The 27071-nt window shown below is 37.8% G+C and overlaps 1 protein-coding gene across 1 annotated transcript in view; it reads left to right on the top strand.

Annotated features, from left to right (window-relative positions):
• Positions 1-27071, top strand: part of LOC137198838 (CUB and sushi domain-containing protein 3-like) — a 381075-nt gene that overhangs the window by 328725 nt on the left and 25279 nt on the right. Inside the window, exons 44-55 of the mRNA XM_067612808.1 lie at positions 871-1059; positions 2232-2409; positions 5970-6115; positions 10747-10827; positions 11118-11231; positions 11348-11536; positions 11792-11938; positions 14629-14817; positions 15843-16028; positions 16504-16698; positions 18594-18767; positions 22994-23167. Coding sequence (XP_067468909.1) covers positions 871-1059; positions 2232-2409; positions 5970-6115; positions 10747-10827; positions 11118-11231; positions 11348-11536; positions 11792-11938; positions 14629-14817; positions 15843-16028; positions 16504-16698; positions 18594-18767; positions 22994-23167 — 1962 coding nt within the window. The remainder of the gene's footprint in view (positions 1-870; positions 1060-2231; positions 2410-5969; positions 6116-10746; positions 10828-11117; positions 11232-11347; positions 11537-11791; positions 11939-14628; positions 14818-15842; positions 16029-16503; positions 16699-18593; positions 18768-22993; positions 23168-27071) is intronic.

The raw sequence follows: 27071 nt of genomic DNA, 5'->3' as shown, positions 1-27071 counted from the left end.
CTCTGTCAAAGAGGAAAAATATGACTATTAGCAGTTTTATTATTTCTCCACAATTTTTGCTACTACTGTTTCTCTTCCTTCACTCATGCAGAAAGTACTAGTTTGGCATGGCAGAATATCATATTTAGTTTAAGGAAATGTTGTCAATATCTATTGAACAAGTAAGAACTTTCTTGGTACATAATGTCCTTGTCAAAGATATAGCAACGTTAATTTATACCCATAAGTCTACAGCCCATATATTTGTGAAAAATCTGTTATTTTTTTATCAGATACTTTCTCTAGCATTCATATTTCAGTGTGTTTCTATGAGAATTTTGAAATTTCAGTTGCAGAGCGGAGTGAGTATGTTTTTTTTTCTTAGACTAGCCTCGAGGAATTATGAGTTACACTTTTGAACTCACTGTGAAAATTAGTACTGACGACTTTTAAGTAGGAAGAGCAAGATCGTTTAAAGTATTCAATTGAGGATAGAATGTGGTCCATTTTCAGGATTTTAACAGAAGATTGGTCATAAATGTGTTTTTTAAGTATTGGCCAGTAAAACTTTTTATGGCTTTAATGGCTGTTGCACCTTGACTAACATTGTTGTATTTGTTGGTCACTGCTCAGTTTGACTGTTGTTTCATCAACTTACAGACTGATGTACTTTCATTTATTTGTGTTGGCTGTTTTTCATTTTGATGTCTTCTTCCTATGACTGGACTATCTAGATTTCATGATTATTGGTTATTCAGTGGATGTATTTAGTTTTTCTCAAAAAGTGCACAACAGCAGAAAAAAAACACATATCATATATCATTGACACACAGTACTGCTGCTCGTGGTCATTTCCCTTGACTAATTCAGGGTGGGTCATTATCTTTCTAGCCTACCAGCTCCAGAGTTGTCCAGACCCTCGGCCATTTCGAAACGGCATAGTGATTGGCACTGATTTCAGTGTTGGGATGACAGTGTCGTTTGAATGTCTGCCTGGATATTCTCTGATTGGGGAGGCTTCACTGACATGTTTACATGGAATCAGCAGGAATTGGAACCATCCACTCCCACGATGTGAAGGTAATTCAGATCCCTGTACCTGTTATTTTGACAGAATTACAATGTCTGTTTAAATGCATGCTTTAGTGCTTTTCTTCGAAGAGAGAGGGTTTCATATGTTTACAGCTAGAAATGAAATTGAGCTGTTTTGCGAAGGGAATATAAACTGTTAATATTGAATATCTCGCTTCCTTAGAGAGATATAATTTATGTTTATATGGGATTTGCAACACATGGGACCATCATGTACCAAATCCCAAGAAAATTAGAAATATGCATGTATACTGGCAAACTGCCAAAAGAGGAGTTTTTGAAAGAATATGTATTCCCCTATCCCTCCTAAAAACAGCCTCACGTGTAAATACTTTGTACTAGCATTTCAGCACTGATTTTATCACTGTTGTGAGTATTGGTAATGATGTTTCATATTTCTCCTGACTCGGTCGAAGTATGAGTCCATTATTAAACAGTTATATTACTCAGAGTTTATTTGACTCCTAGCTGGAGCTATTTCATGTATTTTTATTCCTAACTCCCAACAGTGATATTTCTATTATAACCAGTTGATATTGAATGTTGCTTTGAGAGCAAGGGGAAGAATGTGCAATGCAATTACCAGCATATGCAACCTGTGACTCAACACTATAAAAAAAAAGAAGAATGTTTCCTAGTATATCGAATGAATTGGAGAAACTACATTACCACAGAAAGAGGGATAGAATAAATCTAAAGGAAATTAGAAGGGTGGCAGGCATGTTGTTATTATACATTTCCAGCTAATTGTGGAAGTGAAATTACATCACGAAATTATAATATTTTAACTTCATGACAAGCGACTGGACATTAATCCAATTATTATTCATAATTTATATTGAGGTTAGACTTAAAAGCACTAACACTTATGTCCTTAAATGAGAAATGTTATAAATATTCAGTCTTATAGCTCTCAGCAGTGGTAACACATTACTGAAGAGCAACATCTACACTCTAGAGGAAAACCTGAGCTGCAGAACTGAAATAAAACTATAATGACAATTTATTAAAGGTATTAAGGTGTTATCCAGTGGTCATTATATGACGGATAGCGATATGTTCTCTCTCAGTCACCCAGACAATTAATCAAGCTTCAGAATGGTAATACTAATTTCCTGGTCATTTATTAAGGGCAATTCTGCTAATATTCTATCTCACAGCTCTCTGCGGTGGTAACATCACATCATTAAATGGAACCATTTACTCCCCTGGTCACCCTGAGGAATACCCCAACTTCCAGGACTGTGTGTGGAGTGTGAGAGTTCCTCCTGGACACGGGATTTACATCAACTTTACCGTACTAAGCACTGAGCCCATATATGACTACATTACTGTCTGGTAGGTGTTTCTTGGTTGTGTATATTTATTTCTTTACTGACTCCGTTCATCCTCATTTAAGTACTACTTGATGTTAATAATAATACAAGATTCTTTACCAAGAAGAAATGAAAAAATAAAAACTGTAAAAGGCTATTTTTTCCTACTATAGTCCTTTCTCATCTTCTTGCTGCTTTCAGAAGGTTTATTTTACTAACTTTTTTATTTGATTCAGTAGTTTTTTTTTTACCACATTTTCAGAGAACTTCTGATAAACACTCACACAGGATGTCATGTTCTTTTAACATCTTTTCAGAGCTGGTCACTAATTGGCTAAATTCCTGCAAGGGTTACTATGACTACAGACATCTCTCCTTGAATATAAAGTTACTCTGACATGATTTCATTTTTGTCATGTTTTGCCCGTCTTCCTTTACCCATAAGTCTTTTTCTCCTTCCCCCTGTTACTAACACTATCCTCAAGTCTCAGTTGGTCTTATATTGTATACAATACATCTTTCTCTCCCATTATATCTTTGTGCCTTGACTTCTCACTTCTCATTATTCTTCTTGAGGAAAGCCGCAGCGGAAGACATTTTGTGGATGTACTCTAGATGTTTAAAAGGTGCTCAGATACCATGTTACATAGTTATCTGCAGGTACAAGGTGGCAACAGAACCATAAATAGACTTTATTTCTATGGTTGCCATGTTGCTGCCCCTTAGCTGAAGCGAGTTTCCTATAAATAGACAGCAGTGTAGAAATGTCGTCTGGCATACAGAAATGGAGAGCGGGGAAAACACAACAGCAGGGTAAGAAATGGTTTCCTGCATGAAATTTTGTATTTTTAGACCAACACAGAAGGACCAAATGTCTGTTTGCTACTTTTGTTAGCTTTTCATGAGTGTCAGTCTTCCAGATTTCCAGGTTTGGCTGTTTCCACAGCTGTCGGCAAACTCTGAAATTAAAAATAGCTAAAAACGTTGCTATCTATTGAGAATCTCTGGCAACATGATGTACATTTTTCCAGACAAGTACCTCGATGACCCACAAGTGTCCTATAGAGACTATATCAAAGAATTACATCAATAGTTTCCTGCCTCTAGAGAAAAACAAGCACTCCAAGAAACTGAACATTGTATCTTTAAAATAGTTCCCTTACTTTCTGCTTGAGTAAATGATCCTATTGAGTGACCTGAAGTCAGTTACTATAACATCTACAGACTCTCAATTTAAGTTTACCTCACCTTTGGGAAGACTTCACTTTAGAAGATTCTAATTTAGGTGCAAAGACGCTGGTCCCTGCTCACTGTACCACCTAATCTTTCAGGGCCCAATTAAGTAACATTGCCAAATACAATCTGAATGTTTAGCTATTATTGTCAACATGCTATTGAAAAGTTATTATGCCAGTTTTGCATGGTTCAGCACAATTGTAATCCTTACTTACTATCAATCATGGTGGCTCAACTAACTAAAATGTGTAATCACAGCCTGAAAAAAAGCACTGAGCAATTTAGACATGAGACTTAAGAGCTGAGATGCACATAAATACAAAATAGTCTTGTACTAAATATCAGTATTTCAAAGCTGACTTCTATTCTATTTTAGGGCTGCAACTAACGATTATTTTCGTTATCGATTAATCTGTCAATTATTTTCTCGATTAACCGATTAGTTGTTTGTTCTATATAATGTCAAAAAATGATGAAATATGTTGATCATTGCTTTCTAAAGCTCAAGATGATGTCCTCAAATGTTATGTTTTGTCCCAGTCAACAGTTCACATCCCAAAATATTCCATTTACTGTCACAGAGGACTAAAGAAACCGGAAAATATTCAGATATGAAAGAATTTGGACTTTTTCCCCTTAAAAAATGACTCCAAACGAACAATGGATAATCAAAATAGTTGTTGATTAATTTAATAGTTGGCAACTAATCGACTAATTGATACAGCTCTATTCTATTTACTTTATTTAATTTGATTCTATTCTATCTATTTATTCTTTACTCTATCTCACACTTTACATTGAATAGCTGCCACTTTCTAGCTGCACATCAAAACTTTCTCATGACTGCAAATACTAACCATCAAGTGCAACAACTTTTTTCTTCCATCCATCACAGTGAGGCCTGTTTATACACCGTTTTAAGCTTGTACTGTAGATGTACTGTAGCTCTGCAACATCCAGTCTGTCCGTCTCTCGCCCTGCACCACAACACTAGTTGAGCCATGTGCTGTCCACCCACAGCTGATTCTGTGATTTTCGTGAATTTGGGCGCACGGCATGTTCCTCACCCTGCAGTCAGGAAAAGTGGACAAACTGCTGAACTCACACAAAGCGAAGACAGCATGCGCACATAAACACACTAAAAACTCACAATCTCGGTGACACAGCCGCATAGCTGACTCCCTGTAGAGAGCACAGTGTCAATGGTAAAGGTGTGATTTTCACAGCGGTCTCCTCAGCCCACAGCCAGCCAACCTGACAGTCATTTTGTCCGCTAATTGGTCTCATACTGGGAGGCTTACTACAAGATTTCATCATACGAATTATCATACATGTCACAGATGTTACCTTGTATTGCGCCAAGTCACACTGTAAAACCTTTTCTGCACTGCATATGTTGCAGTAAACTACTCAAAGCTGTGAGCATCAGCAATAATAAGCAGCAACGAATAAGGCTACTCTGATTACTCTGAACCACCTAATGTGAGTAAGAGGAGGGGATGATTCCTTACGTAACCTGACAGGTATAATTGGCCTCATCCAAAAACACTTAACAGCAGGAAATAATCATTTCATTTAACTTCATGATGATACTTTTTAATCACTGATAATGAGACCGCTATTGGTTAGCTCCCGTCTGACAGCTGGCGGGGCTGTCATTAAAGGTGAAATATGCTCATGACATTACAGAGAGAGCCTGACCTGGCAGTTGACAGATGACTTCTTGTCTGCCCGCTGTGGTAATTGTGTAACTTTTCATGAATGCCAGGCTGATATTAGTGGCAAAACTAAAGCCAAGTCTAGAACAGGATTTACATTTGTTATTCTTATGATCTGAAGACAGTTGAATCAATATTTATGAACTTGAACATCCCAAAACAAGTTCTTTGGAACTGGGATGTTAACAAGAGACAAAAAAAAAGAACTGCTCTTTTGTGAGTTTGGCAAGGTTTTATATCTAAATGAGCTTTTTGACATTGTAGTGTGGATTGTTTTGAAAAGGAAGATGGCCCCATCTCCATGCGCAATTACTCCGGGAGCTGGCACTTTGTCACACAGTGTCCATCTCCATTCGCAGTCAATGGAGCAGCTCCAGGTTTTGTCTCATAAATGTCGTCAAGTCTCTTCTATCTTAGTTTCTTGCCTTGGAGAAACCATTTCCTGGTCACAAATAGCCATTTAACTGTCAGAGATGATAGCAATAACTTATTCAAATTACATTTTAGGTTGACTTTTCTCTCCTATTGTTCTATAAAGAAAGATCAAGTCCATTCATTTTTGGATCTTGAGTGTCCCTTTGTAACACTAGTTTTCTGTGTGCTTATGTTTCTCTCTGTTTCTCCACAGGGATGGTCCGGACCAATCATCTCCTCAGATCGGCCAGTTTAGTGGGAACACAGCTCTGGAGTCTGTCTACTCGACCTCCAACATCATCCTCATCAAATTCCACTCTGACTTCTCTGGAGCCGGATTCTTTGTCTTAAGCTATCATGGTACGACAGTAACAATATTATCACAGAGCTAGTGGCGATAATCAGTCTGTGGTATTAGTGGAACACATCGTTTGATAAACTCTCACGAACTGTTGTCTGCAGTTGGCCTTGTTTTCCTGAGTTTTGTTGCTAAAACTATAATGCTATCATTAGTTGTAACTGCAGTGATGGCATCGATCTGTTTGGTGTTTGGTGTGTTAGTTTCTCTTCAACTCCATCCTCATTATGTTCCATTCAGACCTTCTTCCTTTGTATCATTCTGACTCATTCTACCTCATAAAGTTTATTCTTCCACTGGAACGTTTTACGATCTGACTGAAGTTGGCTTCCTGTCACATCTACATCCTTGTCACAATAATAATATGTGACTCTCTGCAGTGATATTGATAGTTTTCGTATTATGAATACCATTGGTATTTGCAGCACTGTTAAAAGGTTCTCTTTTGTCAACATTTTACAACTTAAATCAATGGAATTTTGTCTTTGAGTGTACTGAGGCATTTTGAATGCTATTATAATATAAGCCAATAGCCCGCTACTCTAAATGATAGCAGCCGGGTTTGGGTTTTACCAATGCAGTACTTGAACAAGTCCATTTTTTTCGGATTCTACTTGCTCAGTATACTGTATAGAATCAGTAGACTAGTTTGTTTATTGTCCTTTAAATCAGTTTATTGATCCAAAAGGAAAAAGATGTAACCAGCCCCCCCCTCCAAAAAAAAAAAAAGGGAAAAAATGTTTTAATTAGTGCTTTGGTCATGCAACTAATTTGTTATTTTAACGGAAAGGGTAAACCTGCAGTATGCAACAAAAACAATTAAAAAATTCATTAGTAAGACTCTCAGCCTGAATATAGAAGGGTTTTTGTCGCTGTCTGACACACATACACACACATGCACGCACACACAGAGTCATCTCCCCTCCACAGAGTTGTGGAGATTGTATTTTTGCTGGTCCTGAGCTGCTCTTTCTCAATACTAAAACTGTCTGTGCCCTTCAGCTTTTCATTTCATTTCAATCTTTTGCTGTGGTCCTTCAGTGCACTTAGATTTCCCTTTTGTTTTCTATCACTATTTAAGATGAAAACCTCCCCAATCGTCTCTGTTTCTCTTTTTTTCACCTGACTGCCCGCAAACATCAATCTTCAGACACTTCGGTCTCTGTCATTTTTGTCTGCATCCATCTGCTGTCATAGGAGAGGATTTAGCTCTACTTTGGCTGACACTCATGATCACATGATCATTTATGTGCTGACCACATGAACCCACTTTTTGTATAATGGTTTTAAAGGGTTATATTTGCCAAATAAAATGTTGTATAAAGCTAGAATTATAATATTGTCCTAAAACTGTAGGAACCTATTTACACTGAAGAATCTTCCATACATGTAAGAAATCCTTGCAGTATCATTTTTGGACCAGGGTAGCATGTTACTTTTACTATTATTGTTCGTTCATTTGTGTAAAACTTGAATTTAGTTTCACTAGATTACAATCTTTAACATACAGTATAATTAGTGTTCATTTGTATGTAGTCAGTCTAATGCTCCTACTGTTACTCTCATTTCGGTCATTTAAATGTTTTCATTTTTGCCATAGGATGAGAAAAATACTTTATAAGCACCATTTGTCCTCAAAATGCATCATCAAGACCAAAAGTAACCTTTTTGGCTGGACTGACCACAGACCAGCCCTATAACCATGGTTGTCCATGAGTGAGTGACTGAGTGAGTGATGAGGTTGTATCATTGGTCAGCCGGCCAAGTGTTGGAGTTTCCCCATTGGCCATTGGCTCTTTCATAATTAATCAGCGTGAGATGATGGAAGTGGAGGACAGCAGCACGACGCAGATTTCCTCAGCTCAGGTGTTAAATGTAGTGAAGTTAGCTAAACTCCTGTTTAAACAGACACATAACAACGTCTCTACTGTCTCCTCTTCTACTGTCAGTGTGATTGACTCTCCAGCTGACAGCGCTGTCAACAGCCAGCAGGAGAGACGCTCTGTAGTGCGTTCGGATTTTATAATTGAACTAATAACAGGACGCAAGCTTTTTATTTCTCTGATGTTTTCACATCTCAAACGATGAACAACAGCATTAAAAATCGAATCTTGCAGGTAAAACATGAGACTCATGTAGGCTGTTCAGTTTAGTGTGGGCCAGCTGCTCTGCAGGTGCACTTGATTTGACTGTAACTGCAGTAACCAGGCAGAGATAAGCCTCCTGAATTTGCACCCAAAATGCTGTCAAAACTTTAATATACAATTTCCACTGCAGCCTCCATGATCATCGACCAGGAAAGAGGCAGAAAAAAGATGGATAGGGACATAAGGGAGTAACAAGCACCGACAAAACACTCAATGCAGAGTGAAAAACGAGAGATATCTGCAGAGTGAAGCAGATGAAAGAGTAAGGGGAGTTAACAGATAATTAGAATAGTTATTATTAGAATTAAAATAAGTTCTCTTTCAAGTCAAACATCCCAAGATATGAGTGGAAAGTATTGTTCTTGCAACATTTATAACCTTTTTTGGCTTAATCATGTCATGTGATAATGCTACTTCAGTACACTTTACCAGCAAATGTTGCTGGGATACTACAGAAAATTGCAGATGAATATTTAATATCCAAGAATTCACATTATAGACACTACCACTGACTATCCCTGTAACAAATTGGCCACAATTTCACACATTGACCATACACGGTCCAGCCACATACTAGGTTTTGACCTAGTCTCGTTTTTTAATGAAACTTTTTATTTTGGTAATATTAGGTTTTCACCAGCCATAAAAAATAATGCTACTGCTGTTATTCCTCATTCTGGTCAGTTTAGGTCCTGTAATAGTTGCCTTTTTGGATTAAGTTTTAATTTCATAGAATGGTTTCTAATGAGTCTAACTTTCTTTACTCTGTTTACCCTTCACGACGCAGTTTGTCATCACCCACACCCACGCATCCGTGCAGTACATATACTTGTATATCTCCCGCCCCCTTCTTTATGCAGCTCATATTTGCTTCTTTTCAAAAGCTCCTGTTCAGTGCTCTTCAGTGAAAACATGTCAAGTTGTTTTTCGAGCAGGCTTTCCTGTTTTTTTTTTTCAGACAGATGACATGTTGTTAATGAATTTCCTTTGGCAGGTTTTAACTGTCAGCTGTCACACTCACACAGGAACAGTACCATCTGATGGATTCACGTCTATTTTCAAGGGGGGTGTACAGCAGATAGTGACAGGAAAGATGGATAAGAGGAAAGGGGGATGACATGTATGGTAGTTGGCATGGTTTTGTCACTTCACTTTTATTAGACAATATAACAAGAAAACAAAAAAAGACAAAAGTGAGAGGTAGGTAATGTTAGTGAGCAGGACACCCTTTTGATAATTTGAAGAAGACTTTAAATCTTAGTTGATAATTACAGGAAGAATGGAGGCAGCCTTTTCCCCAGCATGAATTTGTCACAGTAAGGGACGAAGTTTCTACATTTCTTCGTTAGTGTCCTTTAGTGACGTGATTGAAATTCAGAATGTCAGAGTTTGCATCTGAGACAGCTGCTAAAGTGCAGTTTTGGTTTGAAATGCCAAATAAACCCCAAAAGAAGCACCAATCCACTGTTCGGGGATGTTTATCCGAGTCATTGTCTCTCTATTTATTTATCTGTGGGTCAAGGGTTCTGAATGCCTTTGCTTCCATACAGAGATGAGGACCATACAACGGTGGATAATGTTGTCCTGGACGTGAGATTGAGAAAGCCAATGTGACATGAATGTAGAAATAGCTATAAAAATTGTCTTGGAGATTAGCGAGATCAATGACTGCTCACAGTGGTCCTCTCCTCTTTATGCACACAGAAGCTTAGATACTTTAGCTGCATACCTACAAACATGCACACAGACACACACAAACATACTGGCACACACGCACACACACACACACACACACACGGACCACAAGCTTTGATATGCATGAGAGCAGCAGATACTATTGGCAGGTCTCATTTTCATAGTCAATTTCATCCTGACTTATAGCCCTCAGCCTCCTCTCTTTCTCTCTCTCTCTCTCTCTATCCTCACTCTGTCTGTCTGTATTTTCTCTCTTTCTCTCTCTCTCTCTCTCTCTCTCTCTCTCTCTCTCTCTCTCTCTCTGTTAGTGAGTGATCTATGGTCATGCAGTAATATTGATTACAGCCTTCAGCCCAGTAGCTGTAAAGCCTATTCCTTTTTTATGATTCAAGGCAGTGCTGTATCTGTGTACCTGGTCTGCTTTTGATTCCATGCATTCCTGACCCAACTACCTGAACTTAAAAAGTGAAGTTAAACTGAAACAACTAAGATTAAATAAAAACACTAAGATAAACAAAAAACAAGTTGCATTTTCTCACTGCATCTCCCGGTGCGGTCATTAAGGCACAGACAACTGGAAGCTTATCCATTAGTGCAGGTACACCAGCAAGTAACATTAACAATTTCTCAAAAGTAGGTGCCAGTTTTCAAAGCACTGAACATTCCTAAATTTTCACCCTGTCTAGACCAGCCCAGGTTAGGTTTAACAACCACTTTTCTTCTGACATTTTCTCATATATTGTCTCTCTTCTTGGCCTCTCTCCTCTCCTCTGCTGTGTCTTTTCTCCTAGCTTACCAATTAAGGGTTTGCCAGCCTCCTCCAGAAGTGCCCAACGCTGACATACTGATGGAAGATGGAGAGTTGGAGATAGGTAAGTTGTCTGTCTGTGTGCCATGCCTCTTGTCATGTCACTCTGATGGAGACTGCAAACGAGCGTAACTTTTCAGTTGCCAACAAGATAACAGTGATCGTCTTCTCCATAAACTCCACAGAAGACATCATACTTTTAGGGTATATACAAGTACCTTATTTAAGTAAATGTGCTCACTTATATTCCACTACTGACTGTAAATTATATGAGACCGGCAGTGTTGCTTCCTTCTCACTGCCTTGACCATTCTTTCTAAACACCCTCCTCATACCCTGAATTTGGGCTTCTAGGCGACATCATACGGTACCGATGCCATCCTGGATTTTCATTGGTCGGCAGTGAGATTCTAACCTGTCGCCTCGGAGAACGACTACAGATGGATGCACCGCCTCCAACATGCCAAGGTGCGTGTATGTCAATGCAATAGTAGTGTTTTAAATTAATACTTCAGATACATCATGTTAAGAACATTGAAAACAATGTGTCACATTGAACATAACCCTTGATTTTCTGCCCATAGTCCAATGCCCCGCACACGATGTGCGATATGACTCTTCCGGTGTGATCCTGAGCCCCGGCTGGCCTGAAAGCTACCCTAATCTTCAAATGTGTTCATGGAGCGTTACAGTAGAAAAAGGATACAACGTCACCATTACCTTTGAAAGTTTCCACACTGAGAGAGAGTTTGACGTGTTGGAGATTTTTGACGGTAAAAAAACACACCCAAACACATACACACTGTCACACATTAAGACTTGAGTTAAGAAGTGTTTGTTTTCTCAAAGGTGTAAATATGTTAAGCTGACACTTTAATTATCCCCATGGGAAAACTTGGCATACAGTTAATGTCACAAAATGCAGAACAATACAAAGTAATAAATAGAACAGATCCGTTTATATTCACCGTCTTATTCATCTCTCTCCCTGCTCCCCCCATCCTTTTCACTGTCTTGATCTCTCTCAGGTCCTACAGCAAACAGTCCCACTTTGGCGATGCTGAGCGGTGACCTGCCAACACCCTTTAACCTCACAACCGCCGGTCATCAGTTCCTGGTTCGCTGGTCCTCAGACCACGGCACAAACAAGAAAGGCTTCAAAATTCGCTATGTTGGTGAGTACCAAAGTATGTATCCCAACTTTATTTTACTACTACTTAACATTATTATATTGCATGGATATAAGGACAGAGGGAGATAGAGACAGACAGAAGGGCCTGCTGAGTGCTAGAGCTCTTGGAGGAGATGTTTCACCTCTAAATTGTGTTAAAGTATAGATTATGATTTGCACAACAGACATGCAAAAGTTAGTTGAGAAAGTTACTCAATTTGTGGTTTTGTGGGGAGAAAAATCCATGTAAATATTTACAGTCTCAGTATCTTCAGCTCACCTAAGCATTTTGTTTCTCCATCTTCAGCATACGTTTCTACCTCACTTCTGTCTGTCTCCTAAGCAGTTTACTAAATTGTATAATGGGTTAGTTCTTAAGTTTTATTCATCCAAGGAAAGCTTGATGAGCACAGATGCTGTTTTACAGCAAGCTTTGCATTTAGACAGTCTTGCACCTGGGCGTGCTGAGTATAACTTTAGACTTCTGGGCATTAAGCACCTTCAAATGGGTAATGGGGCTTGAGTAGGTTATTCAAGGGCATTTTTTGACAGTTAAGGGGGAGGAGGCAGTACTGCCTGTTTTTTTTCTTTGCTTATTTGCTTTGTACTTGTAACTTCCTAGTGAAGAACTGCTTTTTTAACCTTTAAATCACCACTGTTCCGTATGATGAATTATACTCTGAATAATAACAGAATAGCCTCCCTTGACGCTCCCACTCTGTAACCTTATCCAATAGCTGTGATTAATGTGAGCACCTGCATGGATTGTTTAACATATGCTGAAGATTCACCTTAAAGAATGTTTTTTAACTTGCACAATAAGGCCAGTGCAGTGTATGACAGCAGACTCATACACTGGCCTAAAAAAAAAATCTGCCCAGTTTCTAGTTAAAAAGAGGAATTTTTACCTTTATGTTATTATGATATTATGATATTATGATATTATGATATTATTATTATTATTATTATTATTATTATTATTATTATTATTATTATTATTATAAAGACATACCAACTTTTTATTTTATATTTTTATTTCATTCATATTATCTTTTTCACAAGAAACATTTGTCAGTATAACCACCAAAATTTTCTTTGTGTAAATGTAATCAGCAGTTGTCAAGCAATTTACTCTTAAAAATACTAGAAGGGGAAGAAGCTGGATTGTATCTGATAAGAGTTTGTCAGCTGGCTGCTTTACCTACATGACATTTTAGTGATACCGGCCCCTAATGTGGCTATCATTTTAGTGTTTGCGGTAACTTTTAGTGCTTTTAGAAATAAACTGTGTCAGAGCCTTAACTGGAAATCACTGACAAACTGTAAAAAAAACATCACCAGCAGTGACTCTAAATGTTTAGACACACGAGAGAAATCACGGTAATGAGCCACTCTCTAACTCTTAAGTGGTGCTTGGTCAACACACAAATGATACTGGGCCAGTAGCAGACTAGAGGGACATATATAAGAACCAATAAATAAGGCCTTATTGACCTTATTATTGACCTTATTTTGGGCAACTGCCCAATGTGGGAAGTTACAGACCAGGCAGCTGGCCCAAATCTACATCTTACTGGCCCCAGGCCTAGTAATCTTTATATGCAATGACTGAGGAACATAATGAAACTGCTACTGGTAACTTACAATATGACATATTGGTATCGTTGTATAAGGGCCTTTATCTTCTCCCATAGTGACAAAGACCGCAGTATATCAGTAGTCTATAGACAAACGCAGTTGATAGTAAACTTGTTGCCAGGTTGTTTCCGGTTGCAGCAGCATTCCCTCTTGTTTTCCCTGCTGCCAATATTGTCTGGAGGAAAGGATTAATGTTCCTTGGTGTCAGAATATTTCATCATATTGCATATAGCCATCCTCTTGATGACTTTGCGGGCTGTGTGTTCGCCTGTGTCTGACATCAACTGTAACTCTGCGCATTGATTGTTCCATCAAAAAAATGCTCATAAGAGAGACAAATTATTTAGTTTATTTGGCCTTCATACGGCCTGTCGGATAGATCCTAATCACCATTATGAATGTGGTCATTAATATTTCTACTCAGTACTTCTATTTAGTTTTGCCCAACAAGAAGCTATTGTACTTATAGTGATGACATCCTACTCCTTCTTATGACTCTAATAGCACAGTTTAAAGTACACAATCTAAGCCGTAATTGTAGTCAGTAAAAATCTTATTCACAACCATGGCACACATGCCATCAATCCATTGTGTTCAGGCCTCCTATTGTGTCATAAGTACAGTAGTGACTCACATTAATTGGTGTTTTTTTTTTTAGTAATCATAATCTTTGAAATTCGTTCCATGATACCAGAATGTAATATCAGTAACATTAAATCCTTGCTAGTAAGACTTTTATATACTGTTAATGTTTATAATATTGTACACTTTCATGCAGACACTCTCCGTTATTGTGAATTGATGTGAAGGCACTAACGTCTGTCTTCCTGGTCTGCTAGATTAAGTAACAATATTGTACATTAATATGGTAACAACATAGTATGGTTATAGTATAGAATAGTAACTGTATAATAGTAAAAATAAACTATCCTCCTTGATATTTCATGTTAACAAGGTTTCTTGCTTAATTTTAACTGTCTAGTTCCAGTTTTAGTAAACCGCCCTGTGTTAAATCATTTCAAATCTCTGTTTTTAAATGTGTTTCTTCCACTCCAGCCCTGTACTGCTCCACTCCAGACTCCCCCCTCCACGGCTCTATCTCCTCTCAGAGTGGCGGCCATGTTAACAGCGTTGTGCGATGGGCTTGCGACCGCGGTTACCGTCTCATAGGCAACGCCACAGCGACCTGTCGCCGCACTTCGCTCGGCTACCATGCCTGGGACTCTCCTGTACCTGCGTGTCAAGGTGTGTGTCACTGTGTGTTTGTGTTCTTAAATTCCACCGGAAAGTTGTTTATGTGTGATATCGATTAGTATCAAATACACCATTCATTCATATTATTTTTATGATGGAAACTTTCAAAAAGTGTATGCGCATTTTGGACCAAAATATTAAAAATGGTAGTTAATTACAGAAGGAAAAAATGGAAGTTTTATTAGATACACTAGCTACAACTAACATTAGTTACTATTTTAATTGAGTTCTGCTCAGATTGGCCGATAATTATATTTTTTGTGAGCTATACATTTGACCGTCAGTCACTTGGTTGTTAACATGACTCATAGCTAATATAGCTAACACTGATATAATAACAAGCACATACTGTAGAAAGCACAACTAAATTCCTCTTAACTACAAAACCTTGAAAAGGCTTTTCTTCCTCATCTAAGCACAATTTATCTTTTTGCTCCATCGAAGACACATTCCACTTTGAAGTGAGTAAAATGCCAGAACAATTGTTGATACGCAGGGGATTACATATGTGAATGTCACATAAAATTGGTATCCATTTGGTAAATGAAATGAAACATGAGAATGATAGTATATGACTGCTATTTTCAGATAGTGCCTTTTCTTTCTCCTTTTCTCTTATGTTTTTTTTAAGAATATACTACTGTAAGTTAAACCAAGATTTGATGAAATTTTAATGTTGCACCTGCCGTGGTCTAATCCAACATTTCAAATAACCATAGCAGCTCATAGCTGGTATTGATAGAAAGTCAAATGAAGGATGTAAAGCACATTGTCAACACTGTGTAATAACACAGTCTGGTGCTCTACAAGCCAGTCTACTTAAAAACACCTTGGAGCAGCATGTTCAGCAAGATGGATGTATTTTTGCTAGAACTGGGAATCAAGCATCTCTCAGTTGCATATTTTTTGGTTTATGACATACATAACGTAACATACTTGACAGACATAACTGTGCATTAGGGCCTTCTGTGTGTGTCAGTTTGCATCTTAACCAGTGTGTATCTGTCCTCCCCAAGCTGTCTCATGCGGGGCGCCCAAGGCTCCGATAAACGGCGGCGTTTTAACAGCTGACTACTCTGTCGGAACAAGAGTCTCCTATTTTTGTAACGACGGATACAGACTCTCCAGTAAAGAACTGACGTCAGCCATCTGTCAGCCTGATGGAACTTGGAGCAACCACAATAAGATACCACGATGTTCAGGTTAGTAACACATAGATATCAGTGGAATATCAACAATATGAATACCAAATCTGACTGTGTTATTAATTTGGACACATCAAAACAGTAAAGCCACAGTAAAAACATCCATGAATGTGAATAAAAGACTGCAATGAAAGGCTCATTGCTTTAGTCACAAAAATCACAAAATATTAAATGATACATTATTTAAACAGTGATGGTTAAATAATCATTTCCTACAAAGTAAGATACTAGATATATTCTAAGCAACATTTATGAGTGGCAGGCATTTTGGCTAAGGCATTGTTATTTAAATTGCCAGTCATTATTATACACCAGTGGGATATTTTACAGTGGCTTGGCCCGACTCTTAGAAGGCTATTAAATATCTGACACTATTTTAAAATAATATATAAAATGGTAATTGTGTTTTTTTTATGTAAGTCAATTTCATAAGCCTTCGTTCTCTCTTTCTCTCCGCTCTGTCTCTTTTTAGTGGTCGTGTGTCCCAGCATCGGGTCATTTTCTCTGGAGCACGGCCGCTGGAGGATTGTTAACGGCTCACACTATGAATACAGAACTCGCATTGTGTTCACCTGTGATCCAGGCTACTACAGGTTAGGCCCCGCCCACATCCAGTGCTTGCCCAATGGCATGTGGAGCTGGAGAAACGAGAGGCCGCACTGTCAAGGTGAGTAAATGAGACAAGTGATGATGTAATGACCGCTGCAAGTGAAAAACCGCATTAGCAATGAGCTAGCCGTTATTACAGATTTGAACATGTAGGCATTGGAAAACGACTCATCAGCCCAATTAAGACACACATTGTATCTGTGTGTTCAGATCCTAATGCTACTACTAAGTTGTGCAAAGTTTTTCTGTGTTTACTCTGATATCTACAAATACTTGCCATTTGCTGTAGATAATAATGGGACTTATTTATTCTGGCATACATTTAATAAAAAATAGGAGTGTATGGGTGATCCAATTTTAAGGCAAATCAAGAGCCAGATTATGTTATTTTATTTCCTTGTTAATATTTTAAATCTAGACAGCGGGATATTACCACTGGCTGTGAACAGTTTAAAAAGAGAAAAAAATATATGATTAAATTGTTTTTAGTAAAAGCCAAAGTTGGAGAACTAGTACATGTACAGCATTATGTAATTAAACTACAAATGAATAAATGTAATTGTAATCCGCTACTGAGAAAAAACATATAATTAAATTGCAGGTACTAATCAAAATGTTGGTGATTATAAAGGGGTTACATCCAAATATATTGGTTAAGGTAAAAAACTTCTATGTAGAATATAACATTCATTCTGTTGCTTTGCATCTATTCACCATGCAGGAATGCCTTCTTTTGGCATATGTCCAGACAACGTGAGTCAGCAAAGTTTTTGGGACATATTTGAGTGTAACACCATCAAGGGTAGGATGGCTTACAAGGAGCTGGCTCTACATCTAGACAGGTTCCATTCATTTGGCAGTATGAGCTCAAATTTTGAGCATTGTTTTTGATCGGTTCTTGTTTGAATTTGCACCACTTCTCCTCTGCCAATCAAATCAATGCACATTGCCCTAAGCAATCTGAGTCTGCTATGCCTGCGACCAGCCAATCACATCAAGGCAGATGGCCATGTCATTAGACAAGAATGCCCTTCAAGTGCTGGAAATGAGGTTTACATTGCCTGGTTTAAATTGATGTTTTTAAGACTTTTCAGCTTTATTGCCCAGTTTCAAACATTTGTTAGAAAAATAACCAAATGTGATAAGTTACATTACTTTGATGAGGCAATTAAGATAGTAACATTACTTATTATATTTTTAACAGGGTAACTAGTAATCTGTAACCTATTACATTTAAAAGAAACCTTCCCAACACTGGTGACAGTAAATGGCTAACTAGCTTTGTGACAGCTAAAGTCAGTAAGGATCAAACGTAGATTAAATAATATACAAACACAAATTAAACTGCCTAGCCTGTTAAAAGAAAAACAAACAAACAAAGAAAAAACTTGTCATTTCAAATTTGCTGTTTTCTAAGTATAGAGGTGTATTTAATGTTACTTTAAATGTGATGTATTCATTCTTTATTTCTACTAATTTGTTGAAATGATGACTGACTTACAATGTGAGGAAAACATTTTTTTTCATCTTCCAATTCATACTTTAACTCTAACATACTCTAAGACTTGCCATGACATTTTTAAACTACCATCTGTTATTTTCCTTCTGGGGATTTTTGACATTTTGAATGAATGCAATTTTACTTAAAAGAATCCCGTGACATTTGGAAATTTACAGTTATCGTCTTCACCAAGCCTCTCTGAACATAAGAAAACAAGACTAGGTCAGAACCTACTATATGGCTGGACTGTGTATGAAAAGCTAGCGGGTCCGTCAGTAAGCTGCTGTTGCAGTCCAGCCAAAAAGACATTAAATTTGCGTAATAAAGAGCTTGCCAGCATTGGTAGTGTTCCTCACTGAAACCAATGAGCTCTACCAGCTACTCAGATTAACTTGGTGCTAAATTGGTGCACAACTGCTTTTAAATTGCTTGTTTCTGACTGTGTGTTGCAGTTATCTCCTGCAGTGAGCTGCCATCTCCACCCAATGGGAAGAAGATTGGTACTCAGGCATCATTTGGTGCTACAGCCATCTTTACCTGCGATGCTGGCTTCATGCTGGTGGGGTCAGCTGTCAGGGAGTGCCTGTCGTCTGGGCTTTGGAGTGGAACGGAAACACGATGTTTAGGTATATGGATGTTAAAACTATTCCGACATATATGTTAAAATAGTGTATGTAATCTTGGTGACTGAAATTCAAGGTTTATGACATATACTGCATGTTAATACATACATACATACACTGAAACATCCCCCATTAGAGAGAGAGTTTGATAGATGTGATTTTTCAAGTCAATCTAATGAGGACAGGTATCAGGTGACCTACACCTCTCGTCTGGTTGCACAGCTGCTTCCTTCTGGCCTCGACCACCTCACGAGCAAAACTATCACGAGGAAACTTCTGCTGTTCGGTCTCTAAATTCATTTTGAATGTTCTTTTTTATATATATATATATATATATAAACCAGAAAAAACAGCTACTTTCTTCTGTCAGTGTGCAAGCCAGAGGTAACAGATGTTATGACATGGTGCTGTCACTTCTCTGTGAAACCTCACTACCTCAACAGCGCTTCCCAGAATACTTCACAGGCTGAGGGGGATTTGAGATGTAGTGAGGAGGCATGATTCTGTCAAGAAATAAATAAACTGAGGCCTAAAAAGGTGCTATAAACAGCATTTTCATTCAATAACTTTTCTTATTATCCTTCAAAACATATTTTGCTTGACTGTCCACGTTTTGCTTATTTAACACGTAGGCCTGTATAATTATTTTTGCTGTTTCCATCGCAGTAATGAAAACTGATATGATAAACAAGATTAAAAATGACCCATGTATTATTGATCCTCAAACAGAAGATCTGTCTCAAGATCTGCCTCAAATGGATCAATAAACAGATAAAAATAAATAAATAAATAGATGAAATTCTCTGCTGGGAAAAGCTCAAATGATTTCTCTGCACTGCCTGCTTAAAAAGAAAAACACACTTGAAGGTATTTTTCTTTATTTTACTTATTTATTGCTCTTAATGTTTTCCTTTTGTTTATTGAATGGCGGTTATAAAGTATGTTGAAACTGTGTAATAACTTGCTATAAAGAAGAATAAGTTGACTGCTGTCTAGGCTCTAACTCTTCTCCAAAGTTCTGCAATATATTCAAGAAAGTAAAGTGTGTGACTCAATTGAGTAATGCCCTTTAACTCCAGTAATCAACACCTCAAAGAAAGTGTGAAATGACAAAGGTGATATGAGGCAACCTTTTCTCTTCTCTATATCTTCCACTTCCTTGGCTGCCTTTGAATTGTGAGCAATTGCTGATATCAGGGACATGGTTCAGGTTTTATCTACTGTAAAGAATAAATCAATACTCAATACAAACTCTGACCACTGAAAATACACATTTCCTTTCTACTTTGTAAAATGCCTTTTCATCATCTTGCATTAGCTCTCCTCATCAATCAGCTGTCTGGGAATCAATCTGATCTGAGCTGTTATTTTAATTTCCCTTTGGGATTAATAAAGTATCTATATATATATATCTGATCAGGGAGTAAAAAGGTTTTCAAAAATCCTGTTTTAAGTCTAATTCTTTAAAAGCACAGGGACATCTTCATTTAGAAGTTGGATGCTTTTGAAGGAACAGTGAACAGTGACGCAGATGTGAAAATGTAAAAGGCAACTGACCATCTGAGCCTTCATTGTACATGAGAGGCAATCCAATTTGTGATAAAAACCTCAAATATTTTGCGAAGGTAGAACGCTTCTTATGCTCTCACTTTGATGTTTCATTGTGTGTGTGAGTGACTCATATAAAGGATAAAACCGGTTCCAAGCTGCAGTCGCCTACTTTTACACACTTGCAAAAGGTTTCAGCAGATGTTCAACATTTTAATGCTCAACACAGAGGCAACAAACTGCATCTTAAGCCAAGGAGATATTAAAATCATAAGGTGTGTTTTAAACTCCCAGACTCAAGCAAAATGTTACTGTTTTTGTTGATATTGTCTTTGTATCAAAATATATATAAAGGTAGCAAATCTCAAATTTCCAAATACTAACATTTCACTTTTCACCAATCACAAGTATACAGTTAAGTCTGAAACAAAACACTGTTTCTGGCCTTCAAATTCACTATTAATACCATACACTAGATGGCAATAAAGGGACAAGATTATAAACAGTCCTACTAAAAAGCATTTTAAGCTGTAATCATCATTAAGTCTATTTGGTGTCATAGCACTGAGTTTGTATATCCAAGACATTTCTGCAAATCCCCATCCCTTTCCTCATTCAGAAGAGCACCTGCAATTAAAAACATTGTCGTGTACAAAAATATGACTGAAACCAAGACCACGTGGCTGAGAACAACTGGCATGTATTGATGTGGTACCTGTGCCTGCTGCAATACAACAAATAGGAAATTGTTCAATCATTCCCACACTGGGGGGGATTTCCTTTTCAGGAATTTATAAACTGTGAGTCGACACATGTGATTTACATGTTATTATGTACCTGTGGTCTAGCATACGTAGGACAACCCAAACGACCCCTTAAACAATGAATATCGGAGTACAAAACAGGAAATATGGATTATGCAACTGCAAAACATTATGCTGAAGCAAATCATGGTTCAACCTCTTCATTAAAATTCTGTGGGATTGAGAAAGTCATTATGCCTACTAGAGGAGGAGATGTTCTGAAGAGACTGGCCCAGACAGAAATGTTTATACACACTCAATACTATGACACCAAATGGACTTGATGATGATTGCAGTTTAAAATGCTTTTTAAGTGAGGACTGTTTGTAATCTATGTCCCTTTATTGCCATCTAGTGCATGGTCTTAATAGTGAATCTGATGGCCCGAAACAGTGTTTTGTAAAGCTTCATATTGTATTTAATGTGGTTTAAATCAGATTTAACTATACACTTGTGTTTGGAGAAAAGTGAAATGTTAGTACATACATACATTCTCTCTGGGCCGGTTTATTCAGAACATCACCTCCTCTAGTAAGCATAATGACCTTCTCAATCCCACAGAATTTTAATGAAGAGGGTGAACCATTATTTGCTTCAGCATAATGTTTTGCAATCACCTAATCCATATTGCTTGTACAGATTGCAGCTTTGTGCTCTGATATTTGTTGTTTAAGGGGTCGTTTGGGTTGTCCAGCGTATGCTAGATCACAGGGACATTATAACATGAGTCAACTTACAGTTTATAAATTCATGAATAGGAATTTTCCCCTCCATGAAGGGATGATTGAACAATTTCCTATTTGTTGTATTGTTGCAGCAGGCACAGTTACCACATCTATACATGCCAGTTGCTTTCAAACACATGGTCTTGTTTTCAGTCATATTTTTGTACATGAGAATATTTTTAATTGTGGGTGCTCTCCTGAACGAGAAAAGAGATGGAGATTTGCAGAAATATCTTGGATATACACACTCAATACTATGGCACCAAATGGACTTAATGATGATTACAGCTTAAAATTCTTTTTAAGTGAGAACTGTTTGTAATCTATGTCCCTTTATTGCCATCTAGTGTATGGCCTTAATAGTGAATCAATGATGGGCAGAAACAGTGTTTTGTGAAGCTTCATATTGTATTTAATGGGGTTTAAATCAGATTTAACTATATACTTGTGATTTGTCCCTGTATCCAGAACCATGGATAAGAAAAGTGTGTATTAACTCTGTCCTTGTGTATATTACCAAGTTGAACCTGTATATTTCAAACACTCTGCAGAAGGTTCTGTGCTGAAACGCAGAGTTTTTCTATTGTGAGCAAGTGAAATGTTAGAATTTTGTCCTGCTTGAATTGGAAATTTGAAATGTGCTACCTTTTCATATTTTTTGGAACATTCTCACTGGATTTTGGGTTTAGCACTCCACTGAGAATCCCATCATTGAAGCACAACCTCCTTTTTCTATTTATTGTCTTTGTACCCCTGAAAATGTCTGACAACCCATCTCGTGGGTACAATAAGTCTTTAAGGTATAGTTTAGTTATGACAGAAATATTTGTATATCTGAAGGACAACTAGCTATCCCTTTGTCATAACAAAAATAAGTCAAAGAAATTAAACAGATAAACAGAATAGACACAAAGCATAACAGGAAAATTGCAAATACACACTTTATACAGAGTCTTACTGATCCTCATTAATCTGTTTTTGAGCCAAACACAAAAGCACAGAACCTTCTACTTTTTGATGTTCTGTCCTTGTTTGTCTCATTACAGCTTAAGTTAATGCAAAATTTACAATTACAGTGGTTCCTTTACAACAGTACATCTGAGGCAAGTTTAGTATTATCTAAAGTCTAAGTCTGTCTTTGTTTCTGTTTCAGCTGGTCACTGCGGGATCCCAGAAGGCATTGTAAATGGCCAGGTCATCGGGGAGAACTTTGGTTACCGTGACACAGTCGTGTATCAGTGTCTGCCTGGCTTTCGACTAATAGGCTCATCAGTTCGAATCTGTCTCCAAGACAACCAGTGGTCTGGACAGCTGCCCGTCTGCATACGTAAGTAAAAACACACAACCACGCATTTAGTACTAACTAAAGATTCATCTAAACGAATAAACTAACCCAAACCTCTACCGCAGAAAACAGTCTCCATGACAACCTGTGGTCTGGATGGCTGCCTATCTGTTCAAAAAAATACAAACACTCACATACTGTGCACACCCAGACATCATTAGTTTTTATATAATTTTTTTTAGAAACTGTAGAAACAGGGTGATCCAAATGCTGTTAATACACTTACTGAGCTAAGCACTCTAACCAGCTCTTAAACACATCTCTTTACAAATTATATCTGCTGATCTATGATTTTCTGTTCCAAGTTAACAGTTGAGCAGAAATCCAGCTTCCCCCAACTCCCTCAGGGATGCTCTTCTTTCCGGAGAATGAAAGGTTTACAATGCTGAAACATGGTGAAATGGACCATGTGTGGACAATTTCCAAAATCTATCTATCCCATCTATCTCGAGTTATATCCTGTTGATGGTGACAATGTGCAGGGGATAAATCACCTGCATTCACCACTTTGTAGTGATTCAGTGAGAAATCTAAGAGAAAACTAGGAAACTAGTGTGGAGTTGTGTGATCAGGAATTGTAGATGTGTCCATAAGATGAGACTCTTCATTACCATAAAGATTGTTTGAGGAAACAAACATTTTGACAGGTCTTGAAACAGTCTGCTGTTGGTTAGATATCAAATAAGAAAACAGAAGTCTTTTCAAATAGATGCAATTTGGGAATAAAGTTTTGACTTTCATTTGAATTTTGTTTTTTTTTTTCCTGTGGAGTTGAAGAATCAATATCATATCTCTTAATAATAACTCTGGAGACATACCACTGAAAAAGCCTATGTTGGACAAATGAAGACATACTATGTGATACAGTATTTGTGAGGCGTTGCATTGATGAAACCAGCCTTTCAAGATAAACAGGATGAAATTTAATTTTGGAGGGTTTCATTTATAATGAAGAGGAGATTAAATAGATGTTTACCAAATGCCTTGAAAATAGAATAGAAATAAACTGATGGTCATTGACAAAAATGTCCTCCACAGCAGGAGAAGGTAGATTCAGTCCATGGGAGGAGTGCAGCCTTGGATGTGATTTGATCTAACATATCATTAAAAACCACCTGCAGTCAAACATTTGTTGTGGTTCAGTAATAAGAATTGAGGGAATACTAACTGGAAACTATCCTTTGTGTGTGTTTCTGTGTGTGTGCTCAGTCATGTGTTTGCAGTGGATGGAGAGAGACACACAAAACAGAATCCAAGAATATTTAATTTGTGTATTTTAAATATTACAAAAACAACCTGATCACAGCACAGCACTGTAAATAAACAGACAATAAGATTCACAAATTCCAACTTTACATTTTATATTTAATCCTCAAATTACATTTCTAAGCAGGGATCCTTGCCATTGTACACTTATAGCATGTGATATTGTGTTACAGTCAACACTTGATGGAAACAATAATTTGATATCCTTGCTGGGAGGGAAAATGATGATCCGCAAAGAAATGTATTGTTGCACTTGTCTCGTATGATTTTGAGCCAAATACTTTATGTGAAACCAAATAAACCCTTTTTTTCTCTTCACTTTCTATAACCAGAAGGTACTATTACCACTCACCTTTTTCAGTGAAAAGTATGTTGAACAATGTCTTCTTGGAGCAGGAAACACTTTGAATGCATATTACATAAAATCTGCTCAAAATCTAGGTTTTGTTCTTGGTAAAAATCTCTACAAATGAAAAACAATGAACATTGGATATTCATTATTAACAGTGTAGCTACCTTTAACATTGTTTTTACTATAACACAGCAGGAAAGTCTCCACCAAGGGTGTTTGTCTGGTAGAGCTGATAAATCCCTGTCAAGTTTCATCAAGGGTAAAAAAAAATCCAAATTAAAAGGAGGAAATGAAATCATTTAGAATAAACCTTTTGTTTGAAAACAGCCGGCATGAGGTCCCCATTTGAGAAATATCCCGTCCCGGAGGTACTTGCCCAATAGTGCTGGTTCTGCAGATTCACTCCAGCAGTCCTGTATAAAGGGCCAGGGGGCCCAACTGCCAGTGTGGTCTGGATGAGATAAATAGCTGGGCTTGAGGATAAAACAGAAAGCTCTGACATATCCAGGCTACTGTGAAAATCCACTGAAATCAGTCACTTGCTGTGAGCATCCTGAATGTTTTTAGGTCGCAACTGGGCACAGTTAAGGTGGCGATGATGAGTGCCATCTCAAACCAATTACAAAGGCTTTTTTCCAAGAGTGACAGCCCATTCGTTCACTAAATTAGAACCATGCTTAAGAGATGAAGCTCATGATGTCTACATTTCTTGAGTGGAAGGCAGAATTGATTTTCTCTATGAAGTTGGTTTTGATTATGACCCTTGAACCAAAAAGAAATGTTCGATATAGAGACTTCAATTCAGATGTATGTTGTTGTGCATTACCATGTGTTTGGGTATTGCACCCATCTGTGTCTATCTGGTTATGATAGTGTTTGTATACATCTGTGTATCTGGGGGTGTTTCTGTGCCATGCTGTTTTTATTGAGGTTTATTGAGGTTTTTATTGAGGTTATTCATGCAAGAGTTATTGAGGGAAATCATTTTACAGCCAAATTATACTGTAATTATGGAGATGAGAGGCTCTTGTTTAGAGACACAAACACAGAATTATGATGAGAATATGATGTGCATGTGTGTGTGTGTGTGTGTGTGTGTGTGTGTGTGTGAGTGTGTGTGAGTGTGTGTGAGTGTGTGTGTGTGTGTGTGTGTGTGTGTGTGTGTGTGTGTGTGTGTGTGTGTAGCTGCAGGGCATGCTGACGGTGTCAGATAAATTTGTATCTTAGGAATGCAAACAAACTTCTGATTCTCACTGATCAACTAAAAAAAGACCTTGGTTTCTTCCCTTTCGCTCCCATCTTGTCTTTATCATCTCTCCTCTGCTCTCCTCACCTCAGTTGTTCTTTTTCTCTTTTGTCTTGACTTCTCCTACACTACTGCCGTCTCTTTCTCTCTTTTCTTTGGTTTTCTCTGTTTCCCTATTCACTTTTCCACCCACCCAGCCTGTGTCTTTCCCATTTTCTTTTACTTTGGTCAGACCTCCTCTCCTCTCCTCCCCTCTCCTCTCCTCCCTTCCCCTCCCCTCTCCTCTCCTCCCCTCTCCTCTCCTCTCCTCCCCTTTCCTCTTCTCTCCTCTCGTTATAAAGCAATACATCTGAAGGGGGAGTGTTTGAGAGAGTGGTTGGCAGTAACTGTTAACTGTGTGTTTACACAAACATCAAACCGCTGTTGTCAGCACAATGAAGACACAAACAAACTTTTAAGAAGCCCCAGTGAATGAAGTTAACGGGATGAATAATTACGATGCACAATGCCAAACAGAGGACACTCAAAACTAACACTGCGGATGGCAAGTGCTAATATTTCCAAAATGATGACCCTAAATTGGGGTACCGGCTAGGTCTTCATGGTCCGCTGATGTTTTCGAGAATATTTATGAATTACTGTAGAAAAGGCATTTATATTTGGTCCAGATCTAGGCTTTTTGTGGTTTTCTAGACAGAAAAATCAGTCCAAGGCATATACAGTAATTTTCATTTCTGGTTTAGGTTCATATCTTTTTGTGGCTTTCATATCAAGAAGAAATCTTGCCAAATTGAATTTTTGTAATTGGATGAAAAAATGAACCAATGGCTTATAAGAAGCCGAAACGTTTATGAAATAGAAAAGAGTTTCATCTAAATCACATCAGCGGTCAGCTGCTACCATGTGGCATAGACTGTGGGAATAGCACCGCTGGGTATGACAACAGAAACATCCATTCAGGACACAGATACAGCTATGTCTCAAATAACTCAAATGTGTAGTGCGAAAAACACTTAAGCTAG

Source organism: Thunnus thynnus, chromosome 15 (genome assembly GCF_963924715.1).
Source record: "Thunnus thynnus chromosome 15, fThuThy2.1, whole genome shotgun sequence".
NCBI lineage: Eukaryota > Metazoa > Chordata > Actinopteri > Scombriformes > Scombridae > Thunnus > Thunnus thynnus.
The sequence above is the reverse complement of the archived record's forward strand: the minus strand, read 5'-3'. Positions and strand labels throughout refer to the sequence as shown.